This window comes from Nelumbo lutea, chromosome 3 (assembly GCF_056320005.1).
Source record: "Nelumbo lutea isolate HS-2025 chromosome 3, American lotus-T2T, whole genome shotgun sequence".
NCBI classification, from domain to species: Eukaryota; Viridiplantae; Streptophyta; class Magnoliopsida; order Proteales; family Nelumbonaceae; genus Nelumbo; species Nelumbo lutea.
The window spans coordinates 26079152-26093017 of record NC_142686.1 but is presented as its reverse complement, the minus strand read 5'-3'; the positions used below and the strand labels follow the sequence as shown (position 1 = coordinate 26093017).

Sequence of the window (13866 nt, the reverse complement as noted above, 5' to 3'; positions counted from 1 at the left end):
GTATTGTAAATTGATTCAATTTATTCTTTTAACTTATTTATTTTATTTTTTATAATAACCATGATCTTCACTGCAAGCTTTGAAATGGTTGCTTAATTAGTTATATATTTGCATTGTATTTCAATTTAAAAGATTGTAACGAACATAAAAGTTAATTTTTTTAATAAAAATGCCTTTCAGAAAAAAAGTAATTATCTTATAACGATTTCCATTGACCCCATCAAAAACTAATTAAAGCAAATAACTCTGCAAGTAACGAAAGAAATCATACCACGTCCTCTCTTTTTCCTTTTTTTAAATTCTTTTTCATATTTCTATTTAAATTTCATTCTTATATGGTACTCCTTTTTTGAAAAGTATTCATACAATTATAACCTCTCTTTACATCCAAGTAAAGTCTTCTACCTTCAAGCTTCAAAGCAAGGAATTTGTAGTGGGTTTTCCATAAAAATGTTTTTTTTAATATATATTCAAAGTTCAAACCTATCTGATTCATTAAGATGAAGAGAAAAGGCGAAAGAACTTCTTTTTTTTTTTTTTTTTGAGATTTGGTAATGTATCAAGGCTTCAGGTAGAAGGATTATCCACGCAAGAAAAGTGTTTGAACATTAACCCACAATAAGGAGGTGCTTCTACAACATGAATGTTAATGAAATTGCGACATCAGCAAAAGAACAAAATCATGTTCCTAAACTACATTTTTGTTTTGAGACGCAAAGTAAAGCTAAGTTGGTTTTGTTTCAGATAACAATTTATATTTTGAAACCATCAAAATGATGGTTTAAAAAAAATGGAGCAGGAATAATGTAGGATTTATGAATGATAATGATGAGATATCATCAGATGAAAACATGTTTTTTCTCCTGTTCCTGTTTTGGAAAAAGAGACATACGACTAATTAGAACATGTTATCCATGTTTTGTTTTTAGAAACAATTTGTTTTCAACGCATTTGGTTTTAATTTTTCTTTGAAAATCACAACAAGAAAAGTCCCCTAATTATCTGATGAGTTCCAACCCACAAAATATATGCAATTCCTTTTCTGGCAATGCTCTAAAGTCAAAATATAAATTATCCACACAGAAAAATCTGGACAACGTTAATTGGATATTTGGATACAACTATTAGTTCAAGTTCTTTCATGCGATCTGACGTAGAATGATTAATTTTCCTAACTCTTAAGTATCTCTCTTTTTTGCTAAAACTAGGAGAGTTACATTCCAAAAGAGAAGGGTCAAAGGAAGAAGAGGAAGAAGAAGAAGAACTGGTAATTTATCTTCATCTCGAACAAATGGGCTCTTCTGTAATGGTCTCTAGCAAGGGCTTCCTAGACCTACACATCGATAACCTATGCCTGAACTCTGGGGTTGAGAACTCTTCAATATCATCCAACTTCAGTCTGGGCAACGGTGGCTCGCTACCGCTCGAATTGTTAACAGCCGACACCGGTGTGACCCGTGAATCCCCACTGCTAGCCTCCGGCAAGATCCTGATCTTTCCATCCGAAGCCCGCTTGGCGGCCGAGTTGGCACTCATGAACAAAACCCCCATATCCGCTGCTGTGATAACAGAGTTGACCCTCTTCATCGGGAACATGATATAAACATTACCTATCTCCAAATCTTCATCCGCGTTAAGCGCAGAAAACCTCCGCCCAATCTGCAGCGACCGGGAATTCACCAAGAAGTAATTGGGTGTCTCAAGCATCAGCTCCGCCGCCTTGACCTGCCCATCGAGTTGCCGGATTTCGCCACTTGGTAGGATCACTCTTGTGCCTCTTGACTGTCTCCCCGGTGGGCTGGCCAGCGTGCAAGAGATGTAGTTGCCCATGTGCGAAGAAGAAGAAAGGAGGAATTGGATGGTTCCTTTCTTAATTTTTACTGGTTCAGATTTCTGCAGTTGAAGAGGGTAGAGGGTAGAGACTACTTGAGGCCTTGTTCTTTGGTGGGTTACGTTGTGTTGTATATATATAAGAAGAGAAGAGTCGCGGGAGATTCTGGCCAGTTGGGTCAGGGTTGACATGGTAGACGAATCCGCGTCGGAGGAATTCAGAAAAGGAGTGACGAGAGATAATAGATTCACGGAATACCTTTCTGGCTTTCTCTGTGTTCTGCTTGTGCTCGGTTAGGAGAACTTGGCTGTTATTGCGCGTGGGACCCACCATGCTTTGCTTGTGAAATTGTCAGATCGAAGGACGCACACATACCTAGCTTTTAACAACGGCTTCGTCGCAATGATTTCCTGTGTATTTGATTTTTTTTTCCTAGATGTCAATTTCTCGGCAACAATCCTTTTCGTCAGCATTTGGGCAAACACGGCTCGTTTACTTTCAGGTTGTGTTGGACGATTTCAGATGGATGATCTGTACACGTGGTGGAAATCCAGGGGCTATAGTGGACCCAGTCTCAGTGGTAAGACTAAGATTAGCAAACTTTGACATGATCGAAACCCCCAACCTTCCCGGATTTTCAGGGTATGGGTCGGGTATACCTAACCTAGGTTGGATGCCTGTCTGGATGGTTGGGTTTATATGTTAGGCATTTTCGCACATGACCCCAATTAGGCCCCACCCAACCCATTGACAAAATGGTCCATTGACTTCTGGACAATATGGCTTGAGTCTGGGCCGGCCAGGATTGGACCAGCCATCTAGCTCTATTTCGTTGAAAGTTGAAGCAGTCAACCTGGAGATCGGTTTCAATCAGTGCAAATTCGTGCTCATATTATTCTAAAAGCCTCTTGCAATCTTATATTGGCAATATTTTTTCAGAAAATAAAATACAGAAGTTCAGAGATATTCCCAATACAAAGCTGTTTGAATAGGCCTTGCTCTGACTAAAACCGAATTCGTCAACCTGGCCCTGATGACGCCCAATCACAGATCACAATGATAGGCGTTGAGGTGCTGGTTTAATTGGTTTGGCTCAGTCAGATAACTTTGCATCGCATGGCGGAAGGTTTGCTGTAGGCGGCATGTGGGAGTGTGTCGGTTACCGTGTTACCGAAAAAGGTGAGGTGCAGCTCGCACCACCCTCAGTACCTGTACCTCACCATGTCACGGATTAATGGAACCATGGGACCGTAAGCTTAATTATTGTTCTTCGTGCATCAACATATAATATTCAATTATTTTCTGGGATTGATTGGGGCACATGCCGTTTTTTAAATAAACCCGGGCACATCCCAAGCTAAAAGTATAAACATTTTTGGCTCTATATTATTTGATCATGAGAAGTAAATTAGGAAGCAAAATAATGTGATATATATTCCACTTATGTAAAAGAAAATAGAGGTAGGAGAGGGTTATTTATTTGTGAGGTAGGAAACAAGATTTTGTAGTCCACATGTCATGTTATATAAGAGAGATTTAGTTTTTGAAATGCAAAATTTGCAAAACCAGTGAGTATAAATAAGACAAAAAAATACAAATTCTTATCAAAAAGTGAATCATATTAACAAAGAAATGAATGCAAAATGTCTTATTCAGATTCAAACAGAATCATAAAGACTTAAAGAGTATTTTTGCATTACATAAGAAAATTATGTAATGAATATAAAAAAACCTTAAAATTACAAAAATTAATTATAATAAAGTTCATAAATAAATAATTAATATTTTACAAAATTATGTAAAAGTAGTCTAAAATTTAATGTATTAAAAAATTCAACAAATAATTAATATTTTAATATTATTAAATAACAAAATAATATTATAAATTATTTCACTTATATCAATTAATAATTCTAGAAAATAAATTTCAAAAAATTAATATTTAATAATGATAATTTTAAAATCTGAATCTATATTTATTTTATATTTATATATATTAAAATTAATATATATTGTATTTTCAGTAAATATTTATTGTTTTTTGTGATAAACATATTTTCATTAATTATATATAAATCTATTTTTGTTATGTTATTTAACAGGAATTTTTCAACAATTGTTGGAGAATAAAATACTACTATTTAACTTTTTTAATTTAATTTATTGTAGTTTTGTTATAAATTTATTTTTAGTAATTACGTATTTTAGTTATAATTTATTAATTAATATTTATTAAATATTAAATTATTATTTGAGATTACACGATTTAATGACTAATTTAATATAATTATAGTATTTTATTTATTTTTGTAATTATTATACTTTTATTAGTTTTATATTGTATTTTCATTACAAACTTATTTCCAATAATTGTGTATTTTCACTATAGATTTTCAATAATTATTGGTGATTAAACTATTATTATTTATTAGAGATTAGACTATTAATTTAGCAGAAATAAGGAGTGTTCACTAAATGGTGCGGTTTGGTTGTACGTTGTTTGGCCAACCAAATCGACCTAGCCACTAACCATTAGTGGAAACCAACCAACTTGGGTTGTAACGATTTGGGTCAATTTTTAGTTTGGTTGGTTGTTCAAAAGATTTTAATTTAAAAATTGAATTTAAAATTAAATTTTAAATGATTATAATGGCTTTTTTAAAAATAAATTAAAAAAGTTAAATTTATGATATAAAATATTTTAGACTAAGGAATATGGGAATTTTCTCACTTTCCCTATTAAAAATATATTTAAAATATAAAACGAAACTTATCCAACCTAGTCAAGTTGGGAAATTGTTGAACCAAAATCGATCAAAAATATTAGAAATCGACCAACTCAAGTCAAATTGGGTCAGGATTGGTCAGTTTCTTTAGTTTCATGAACAACCCTAGCTAAAATTAATTATAGCTAATTTTTTGTATTGTAAAAAAATTAAAAGTAGTATATAAAATATAAATAATTATTAATTATTTAAAATGTTGAAATATAAAACAATTATATATAGACATATATACAGTCTACGTTACCTTGCTTCTCCTTGCTCCATTACCCCAACCCTCCATTCTCCTTAACTCTCTCTCATCTCTATTCATTCCTCTCCCTTCCCATTGGGTTATCTCTTTCCCCCACATCTCATGGCTCACAATTTCTATAACAACCTAACTTTTCTCCTTAATTAGCTTAATACATGTTCTATCCTCTCCTTCACTTCTATATCTAATTCCCCTCTATTCTTTCTACTTTTCCATATAAATAGGGCCATAATTTATTAAGACATAGTTTTCCGATTCAAACAATAATTATATCCATAGACGTGATTTCAAACAAAAAGAGGGGAATAAGGGGAATTCAATGTCTCTAATATATTCATGGCATCTTCCATATTATTAAATAATCCATTATTTAACAAGTATTAAATAATTTAATAATCTACCAAAAATTAATAAGCAATCCATTATCTAATAATTTCTGGTTATTAATAAATGTTCAAAATTTCAGCTTTTAGCGTAATTTACATTAACCGTTGTAATTTAATAAAAATTCATTAAATTTTTACAATAGTAATTTATTGATAAAAGATATTACTAATTAGCGTAGTTTAATAGTTTCTATAAAATCAATAATTATAGTTAACAATTATCAAATAATTTAGGGGAACTCTTTAACTAATAATCCACAATTATTTTTTAAATAAGTAATTAAAAATTAATAAATTAATCTATGAAAAAAATAATCTCCAAAACTATTTAAATAATAATCAATTATTATTATTCAACAAATAATTATTAAAAAATCTAGAAAACTTAAATTAGAAAATTAATCTATTACAAATTGTCCCATAATTATCTAAATAACAATCCATTATTATTATTATTATTTCAATAAATAATTATTAAATAATTTATAAAAATTATCAAGTTTATCCACGCTAATCTAGACCACTTGGTTGACTTAGATCATACCTGATTGTACATTAATTAACAACAAATGGTTTACTTTTAATTAAAAATAATATAATTTACTATAATTACATTAATTTATTGTAATTGCATTTCCTTTGATTAATAGTAACAATTTAAGCTTAAAAAGTAAATAATTTACATTAATTCATTGTTATTGTAAATAATTAATTTACCATACATTACTACTAATCAATAGCAATTTCAATAATTTTTTAGAAATTATCATAAATTATTGTAATCTATTGTTATTTAATTTATTGTTAGTTAATTAGTTATAAAAAATATTAGAATTATAGGGATGGCAACTTTCCTTATAAAAATGGGTCTTACGCTACCCCATCAGTTTTCTTAAATCTTAAACAGGGATGGGGTAGAGACAGGGTGGGAGATATGGAAAATATTTATGCCCAAATTAGGGATGGGGTTTGCATATAATTCTCCAAACCCGATGGTGAATTAGTAAAATATTTATAGATTTTATATTGAATTTTAAAATATCTCAAAGTTTTCATCATATTTTTATAATTATAGGATCATATAATTTCATTTATAAATACCCCCAAATTGTCATAATCAAATTCTTAAAATACTCATAAATTCTCATAATCCTATTTTTAAAATATCCATAAATTAGATCTTTTTAGGTGATTGTCTTGAGAAAATTTTGAGGATTTCCTAATTAGGGGTGAGCATTCGGTTTATTCGATTAAAAACGGAACTGAATAAACTGAATTTTCAAAAACCCATAGGAATACCGAAGTTTGCAAAAACCAAACAAACGGGACCGAATTTTTTTTTCGGTTACTTCGGTTGATTCGGTTAAAAACGAATTTGCTTGCTACTTTCGATCTATCCTATGCATTTGTGCAAATGCATATAAAATTTACGGTACAAATTTTAAGCAAAGAACTTAAGAACTAAAGAATCCGGTGGCTAAAAATTTTTCGCAGTCCAGATTCGGTGGCTAACAAAAATACCAGGAAGAGCTCTAGATGAAAAGGGAAAAATAAAAAACAAAATACTTATCATTCAAGTGGCAAAGGAGAAAACAAGGAGGGAACTAAAATGAACCCAAAAACTATAGATTAAAGAAGACCCACTGGACTCTATCACTTGCCGCCGCCCGTAGTAAGCTGGAACTGGAACTCGTAGCTTGCTGCTACTTTCTTGCTCAAACCGTCGAACGCTCACCGCTGCAAGGGACTCACCGACTCAGACGCTCTTGTACAGACGTGCTCACCACTGGATGTTGAACCTTGAAGATGAAGGTCGATGGTTAAAGAGACAAAGAGAGATGCCCCTGCATCGCACTCCGCTAGTATAGTTTTTATATACCACTTTTATCGAAATTGTTGTTTCTAAATTTATATCATTTTGCAACAAAGTGACCTATCCGATTGACGGTTCAGATTTATTGCAAACTGCATCATTCACCTGAGCTTTTAATCCGGGAATATTGTTGAGCATATGTGGAAATTATTTTTGTGTGATAAAATATTAATTTGGTGATGACTGATGACTTGCGAATTTCATTCGACAGCTGCATGGTTTTCTCGGAGCAGTCCACATTTAAATTCTTTTTTTTTCCTTTTTTGATACAAATGGAGAAGAGACACAAAAGGGACAAAATCGAAAACTCCACGATGTGGGGTCAAAATTCTATGTATGTATTTTCGTCGGTTAGATGATGGCATGATGCTAAAAGGTTGGGACTGGGTCCCAGGGGCCAGATCCAGCAAATGCATGGTTGATATTAACATGGTCTCGGGACGGATCTCATACTCACGCGGTCACGCCTACCTAGTCACACATGGAGAACATTTTGTTCTCCCAGAGGTGGTAATTTTCCTCGTCCCCAATCGATATCTGGGCTCTCCGACCAGAATTTTCCCCATCTCCGATGGATACCTGGGCTCCTCGACAGGATGGGGTCGGGTATAGGGGTATTTTGGCGGGGTCGAGGTTGGGGATAGGGCTATTCCTGAATCCTTGATTGGGTTCGGGGATGGGGAATACAATCCCTGCCTCGGCCCCGATTAGTATATATAATATTATTATATAATATTTATATTTTTTATATATTATATTATTATTCATTTTTTTAAAGATTAAAACTTAAAAAACACTCGACACAGAACACTTCTTCAAGTCTTCAAAAGACAAAGAAGTGGAGAACTCTGAAGTATGAACCCTAGTCTTTTTCTTCCTTCATCTTCGTCGTCGACCACCGTCGTTGTTTCCACTCACCCATCGGACATCGAACGTCATCGGATGTCTATCGTTGCCGACTACTCGTTTACCACTCGATGAGGAGGTGGAGGAGAAGTAAAAGGAGAGAAGATCTGAAATTCTGAATGGATTTCTCGACAGATAATTTGAAAGGATTTGTCTTGGCTCTTCTCTCAAGTGGGTTTATAGGGGCAAGCTAGTTTCATAATTAAAAAGAAAGGTCTTAGACGTGTTGCAGCTGCTTCTGGAGTTCAAGCGGGTGGGTTCATTTGATTTTTATCGACAAATGGTAGTGTTTTGGTGAGTTAATGATTTTCTGACATGGGTTTCTATTGATTCTTTGTTTTTTTTCCTATTTTCCTTTTTTCTGGTGGAGTTGGTGGTTATTCGTATATTTTGGAGCCTTTATGGTGGCTATTCGTATATTTTGGAGTCTATGTTGATTCTTTGCATTTGCTCCAGTTGTTCTACGACTGGAAGTTTGGATTTTGTAGTGACCCTTGGGGATTTAGGTCTCCGACGAGGAATTCATCCCCATCGGAGTCGGGGATGGAGGAGGATTCCTTTCCTCGATGGGGATCGGGGTTAGGGATGGGGAATGTAATCCCCGCCCCGTTACCATTCCTACTCTTGCATACTATTATGCATGGAGAGATGTTCCCAATGTTTTGTGGGTAGGAGATTTGGATTCGCCCATAACATGGTTAGTAACATTTAACGGCTTAAGATGACAGCATAATATGTGCCAATCATTGGAGGTCCCAGCAATGTGGTTAAATCGTTCACACACATCAGTGGTAAATGGTTTTTTCTTTTTTTTTTTTTGAAGATTTTTAAAAATACTCGTAAAGTTTAGGAAATTGACTAACTATACTCCTACTGTTTCGGTATTATCTCAAAGTACCCCTACTATTTCTGACAATTGACTCACACTTTCTTTCTCATTAAGTCTCCATCCTAGACCATTTACATGTGAATTCACTTGTTTTATTCAATTTAAAATTATACCCAAGATGCCCTTTCCAAGGATCACCATCCATTCTCCTCCTTTCCAACCCCCTTCTCTCTTTAATTTCCAACCCCCTTCTCTCTCTAAAGAGGGCAAAATCAAAATGCATAGGTGGACTTCTCTTGTTTGAGTAACATAGTAAATACAGACAAAACCATAGAGGTGTTCTGCCAAAGCAATTCATACAGAACTGCATAGCACAACTGCACCCCACCTCAAAGTCGTCAAAGTTTCTTGTGCAAGCTATAGGTCTTCTTAAGGAACTTTGTTGCTGCTTCAGCATTTTGATAGCACAAGACACACAAGAGTTCAGTTGGACTCCATTGACCTGAAGTTGGCGGTAGTGGGAACTTGGATTTGGCAAAAGAGCCATATATTTCCAGTGTCACACGTTTGAAGCGCTCAATGAGGGTTTTTGAAAATTTAGCTATCAAATCAAGATCTACTTTAGTCAGTGCAAGACCCGTTCAAACGAATTGGGATTTTCTACCAACAAAATACGTTCCAACCCTCTACCAATATCATCTCACACCGCACACCTTAACTTGAAACTAAGACCCACCATGTATGAGAACATGCCATGTAAGATGAAGTTGGTAGAGGTTTGGAACGTGCTTTATTGGTGGGTGATCCAGTTTTCGTTCGAACAGCCTTTACTGCCTTGCATTGGGAACATCTCTTCACTTCTATTCTTTATTTCATGGGAATATATTGCCAATGTAAAGCTATAATGGGTGCTCAAACGGGCTTTGCACTTACTGAATCATGGTAACCCATCCCCGTTGGACCAGAACAAATCTTAAAGTGCTTTGAAATCATCCTCAATTATTTGAGAATGTCTCAAGGAAAATGCACGAGAAGGGCCTCCTGCAAGCACCACAAGAAGCCCTCAAATGAAGCTTTCGTTATTTCAATAATCACACGGGTGCGAACCCTGTTATGAACCCTTTCTGCTATGATCTCTAAGTTTTGCTCAAGTTCCTAAAGGAGAGGTTCAATCCTTGAGGATACTGGTTCCCCAACATCAAATCAAGGAGCAAGGTAGGATGCATTGGTATTGGTAGCTGAAAGAATGCATATAAAGTCTCATCTATAATTTGGTAGGATTTCAATGGTAGATGGAGCAAATCTCTCTTTAATTGCCCTTGGGTTCTAGACCTACAAGCGAGTTCAACTACGATATGGAAAGGATATGATACCTGAAAAACTTTTGACCAGTCAACTGGAATCAGGTAGTCAATCAGGTGTTATTTATCAAAATTCATGGGTCAAAACTCTTCCCATACCATATCTTTTTGGCTTCATAGATTTCCCTCTGCAAAGGTGTTTTTTAGGATCCCTTTGGCTTGGGTTGGAGTGAGATTTGATGGTATTTGGATTGCATAATAATTCATATATTCATCCTCAACAACAGATGTAGAAAGAGGTAGCATACACAACAACAATAATAGGTATGTTTCATTGAACCCTAGAGATGGATTCTTTGGTAGGAATGGCAATCGGGCTGGGCGGCCCCGCAAAAATCCCCATCCCCGTCCATGCTAACAGGGATAAGGTTATCCCCATCCCCACGGGGATTTCCATTATTTGTGATTTTTTATAAGGTTAACCATTTTGTTTTTATTTTTTATTTTATTTAAAAAATAAAAGTAAAATAATCAAAATTTACAATCCTATTAGAAAAGATTCAAATATATTAAATCATATTTTTAAAATATTAATATACAAATGTATGTTTATATATATACATATATAACGTATGCAAACCTATATACATATGTATTAGTGGGGATCCCGTGCGGTGGGGATCAGGATCCCCGTAGGGCAGGGAATGCTCTCCCCATCTCCATCTCCATCTCATCCCTATTAACAGGGACAAACATTTTCACATCCCCATCTCAGTGGAGGGAAAATCATTCCCATCCCCGCCCCGTTCGGGGCAGATCTCCACGGGAATCAGGAAAATGAAAAAAATTGCCATCCTTATTTTTTTGGAAAATATGCAAATCTTCAACAGCAACAGCAAATCCTGCAAGATGGTTATTTTGTAAAGGCTGCAAATATTCACCAGGTCCGCTTTCAGCTCAAGAACTCAAAGTACTTGTAATTGGCACATGTTCAGGAGCATTTGAACGAGATCTGCAGCATCAGAACGAGGAAGACTGATCCACCCAAGCAGAAGCTCCATAAGTCCAATCAGTGGGAGGACGAGAATGGTTGTGCTTCTTTACAGAAACAGTCTCTGCACAATCTTGACATACTCGAATTCGGCATGTTAATGTTAATGTTTGTCTAGGTTCCGTGCCCAACCACAGGAATGTTGGGATTTCAGCAACTATTCCGGTGGATGCATGAGAATCATTGCAAATAACGAGGTAGGGAATAAGATTTTGCCCCTTTTAACATATTGAATGTAAAAGAAGCAGAGGCTTTGAAGTTTGAAGCTAAGAGGCAGAGTGCACTTGCACGCGTCGGATGGCCTCAAATTAAAGAAAAAAAGGGATCGATGGTGCTGTTGGCATACAACCATGAAGAAATGAGAAGGTGGGATGATTCTATAAGGAACAATGACAAAAGAAACCATACAACACTGAGCATCTAGTGTGGTAGCCAAATGGCCCAAGCCAAGATGGAGAAGCAGAGCAAGAGCGCTCGTCTTCCACAATGGGAACAACGGCGACCAACACTCTTGATCGTCAGTTTTCTTGTAGACCACAACGACCAAAATCTCAATGTTCGATCAAAAGTTTCATTTTGAAAAATTAAAAAAAAATGATGGATAAAATAATATTTTTAAACTTTTCATTAAGGGATACTGACAATAAGTAAGATTTAGTCAATTGTTAGAAACAGTAAAGATATTGAATCTGTATAATTAACCAATTAGGGCAGTTTAAGAAATTTGCCCTTTTCTTCGTCAAAGTAATCAGGTGCAGATGATTGATGACATCTGATGCAAAAAAAAAAAAAAAAAAGACCGGATCACCGGAATTCCCTTTAGTCATACAAAACCAATGAACTGGAAACTGTTCAAGCCGAACCATTAATTGAACTGGAATCTGTTCAAGCTGAACCATTAATTGAACCGGAATAACCTGGAACTAGGCCCCTTTTAGGCTTAATTCTCGGTTTAGTTTTCAAAACATTCAGTTAGAAATGTTAGCCACCTTAAATCACAAAAAAAAAAGGGAATTTCAGCTCTAATAACCTTGAACTTTGTAAAAAAAATGTTAGTTTTGACCCTAAAGAATAAATCAAGTCATTTCTAATTAAAATAGACAATGTTATACAGAGGCCATTTCTAGGCAAAAATAGATGACATTGAAATATCCATTAGACAATGTTATACAGCACTGATAAATTTGAAAAAGGCCACTTTCGAGCTAAAGTTTGAAAACGAGACAATTTAATAAAGTTAATTAAGTAAATTATTTCAAGGTCTAATTAAATGGCCATAAAGTAAAAATGAATTTTAATTTTCTTAATTAATTAATACAATAAATCAGTTAAATGACTATAAAGTATTTAATTTATTTTATTAAATTAAATAAATTACACTAATTAAGATAATTACGTAACTTAAGTAATTAAATCAGTAAATTAAATTAATTAAGCAAACAAAGTTAACTAATTAAATTAAATTAACAAAACTAATCAATCTAAATAAGTAAGTTAAATTGGCCACCAGTTTATAGGTTAACATTTTGGTCATCCAGTTTGAATGGATCAAACCATGATATTTAAAAATATATAATTAAAAAAATGTCTCGAAAACCATTTACTATATCAAACAATTTAGTAGTTCAATCATCTAGGACAACGGTTTGTTAACTAAGATAATGTTTGTTTTTTGAAAAATTTTTAGCCAAGTATAAAATGGAACTAGACAATTGGCTGGTTTATAGGTCGAATGGTTCGACCGCCTTAATATAAAATGGAACTAGACAATTGACCATTGACCAATTCCTGAATTGAACAGTATGACTGCCCGAAACTTTTAAATTACTCAAACCGCTAAACTGTTTGATCATATTGGGTCCCACTTTTTACCTTTAGGCTATATTTGGTTTGAAGAAAAATGTAGGGAAAGGAAGGAAAAGGTAAAAAACTTTCATAACTGTTGTATTGATTTCCATGTCTTCCCCTTCCTTTGACCATCTTTTCCTTCAAACCAAACATAGGTTTTTGCATACTAGTATATCCCAAAAAAGAAATTGATATATGGTCCCATACTCCCATTGTCCCAATATAAACATGTCCCATCATGATTTAATCTCAATCATGTGTGGCATTCATTGATGGATAGAATCGATAGATATGAGGGCTATACTACACAGATGATGTTGGAAACACTTTGGAACATATATTGTTCGGAGCAGAAACTTCCCCAATGATAGAGGATGAGATATTTTCCATGTGTGGCTCGGACAGACGTTGGCAGGGTTCTCGTAGTCAGGAGATGCAGAGCCAATCATGAAACGCTATGGCATATACGGATCCTTTGTGACAGCTTTAATTATTGATTGATCGCTTCTTGCATGACTACGTAGGCTGTTGTGGCAGTTTTTGGGCTGGGCACATTTTGGGCAGTTTATCTATTCACGCTTATGTTTTGGTTTTTAGTAAGAAAAGGGAAAATTTTCAATAAATACCATGTATTTTAGGCTGAATGTCAATTTAGTGCCCAAAGTTTAAAATGTGACAATCTAATATCTGAACTTTCATTTTGTGATGATTTAATACTTAGTGTTAATTCACCTTTAGGTGTCATGAAAAAAAACACAGATGCTAATTTTCTTTATCAACCTTCGATTAATAGGTGACCCCAAGA

General features: G+C 34.4%; 1 protein-coding gene and 1 long non-coding RNA gene across 2 annotated transcripts; one reads left to right on the top strand and one right to left on the bottom strand.

Moving 5' to 3' along the window:
• Positions 1 to 1278: 1278 nt before the first annotated feature.
• LOC148863770 (uncharacterized) lies at positions 1279 to 1830 on the bottom strand. Its single transcript, XM_088976280.1, has one exon. The coding sequence runs from the start codon at positions 1828 to 1830 to the stop codon at positions 1279 to 1281; it is 552 nt and encodes a 183-aa protein (XP_088832406.1).
• A 6098-nt stretch (positions 1831 to 7928) lies between these two features.
• Positions 7929 to 11844, top strand: LOC148863769 (uncharacterized). Its single transcript, XR_016109398.1, has 2 exons — positions 7929 to 8326; positions 11158 to 11844. It is a non-coding gene; the product is annotated as an uncharacterized LOC148863769 (long non-coding RNA).
• Positions 11845 to 13866: the final 2022 nt, after the last annotated feature.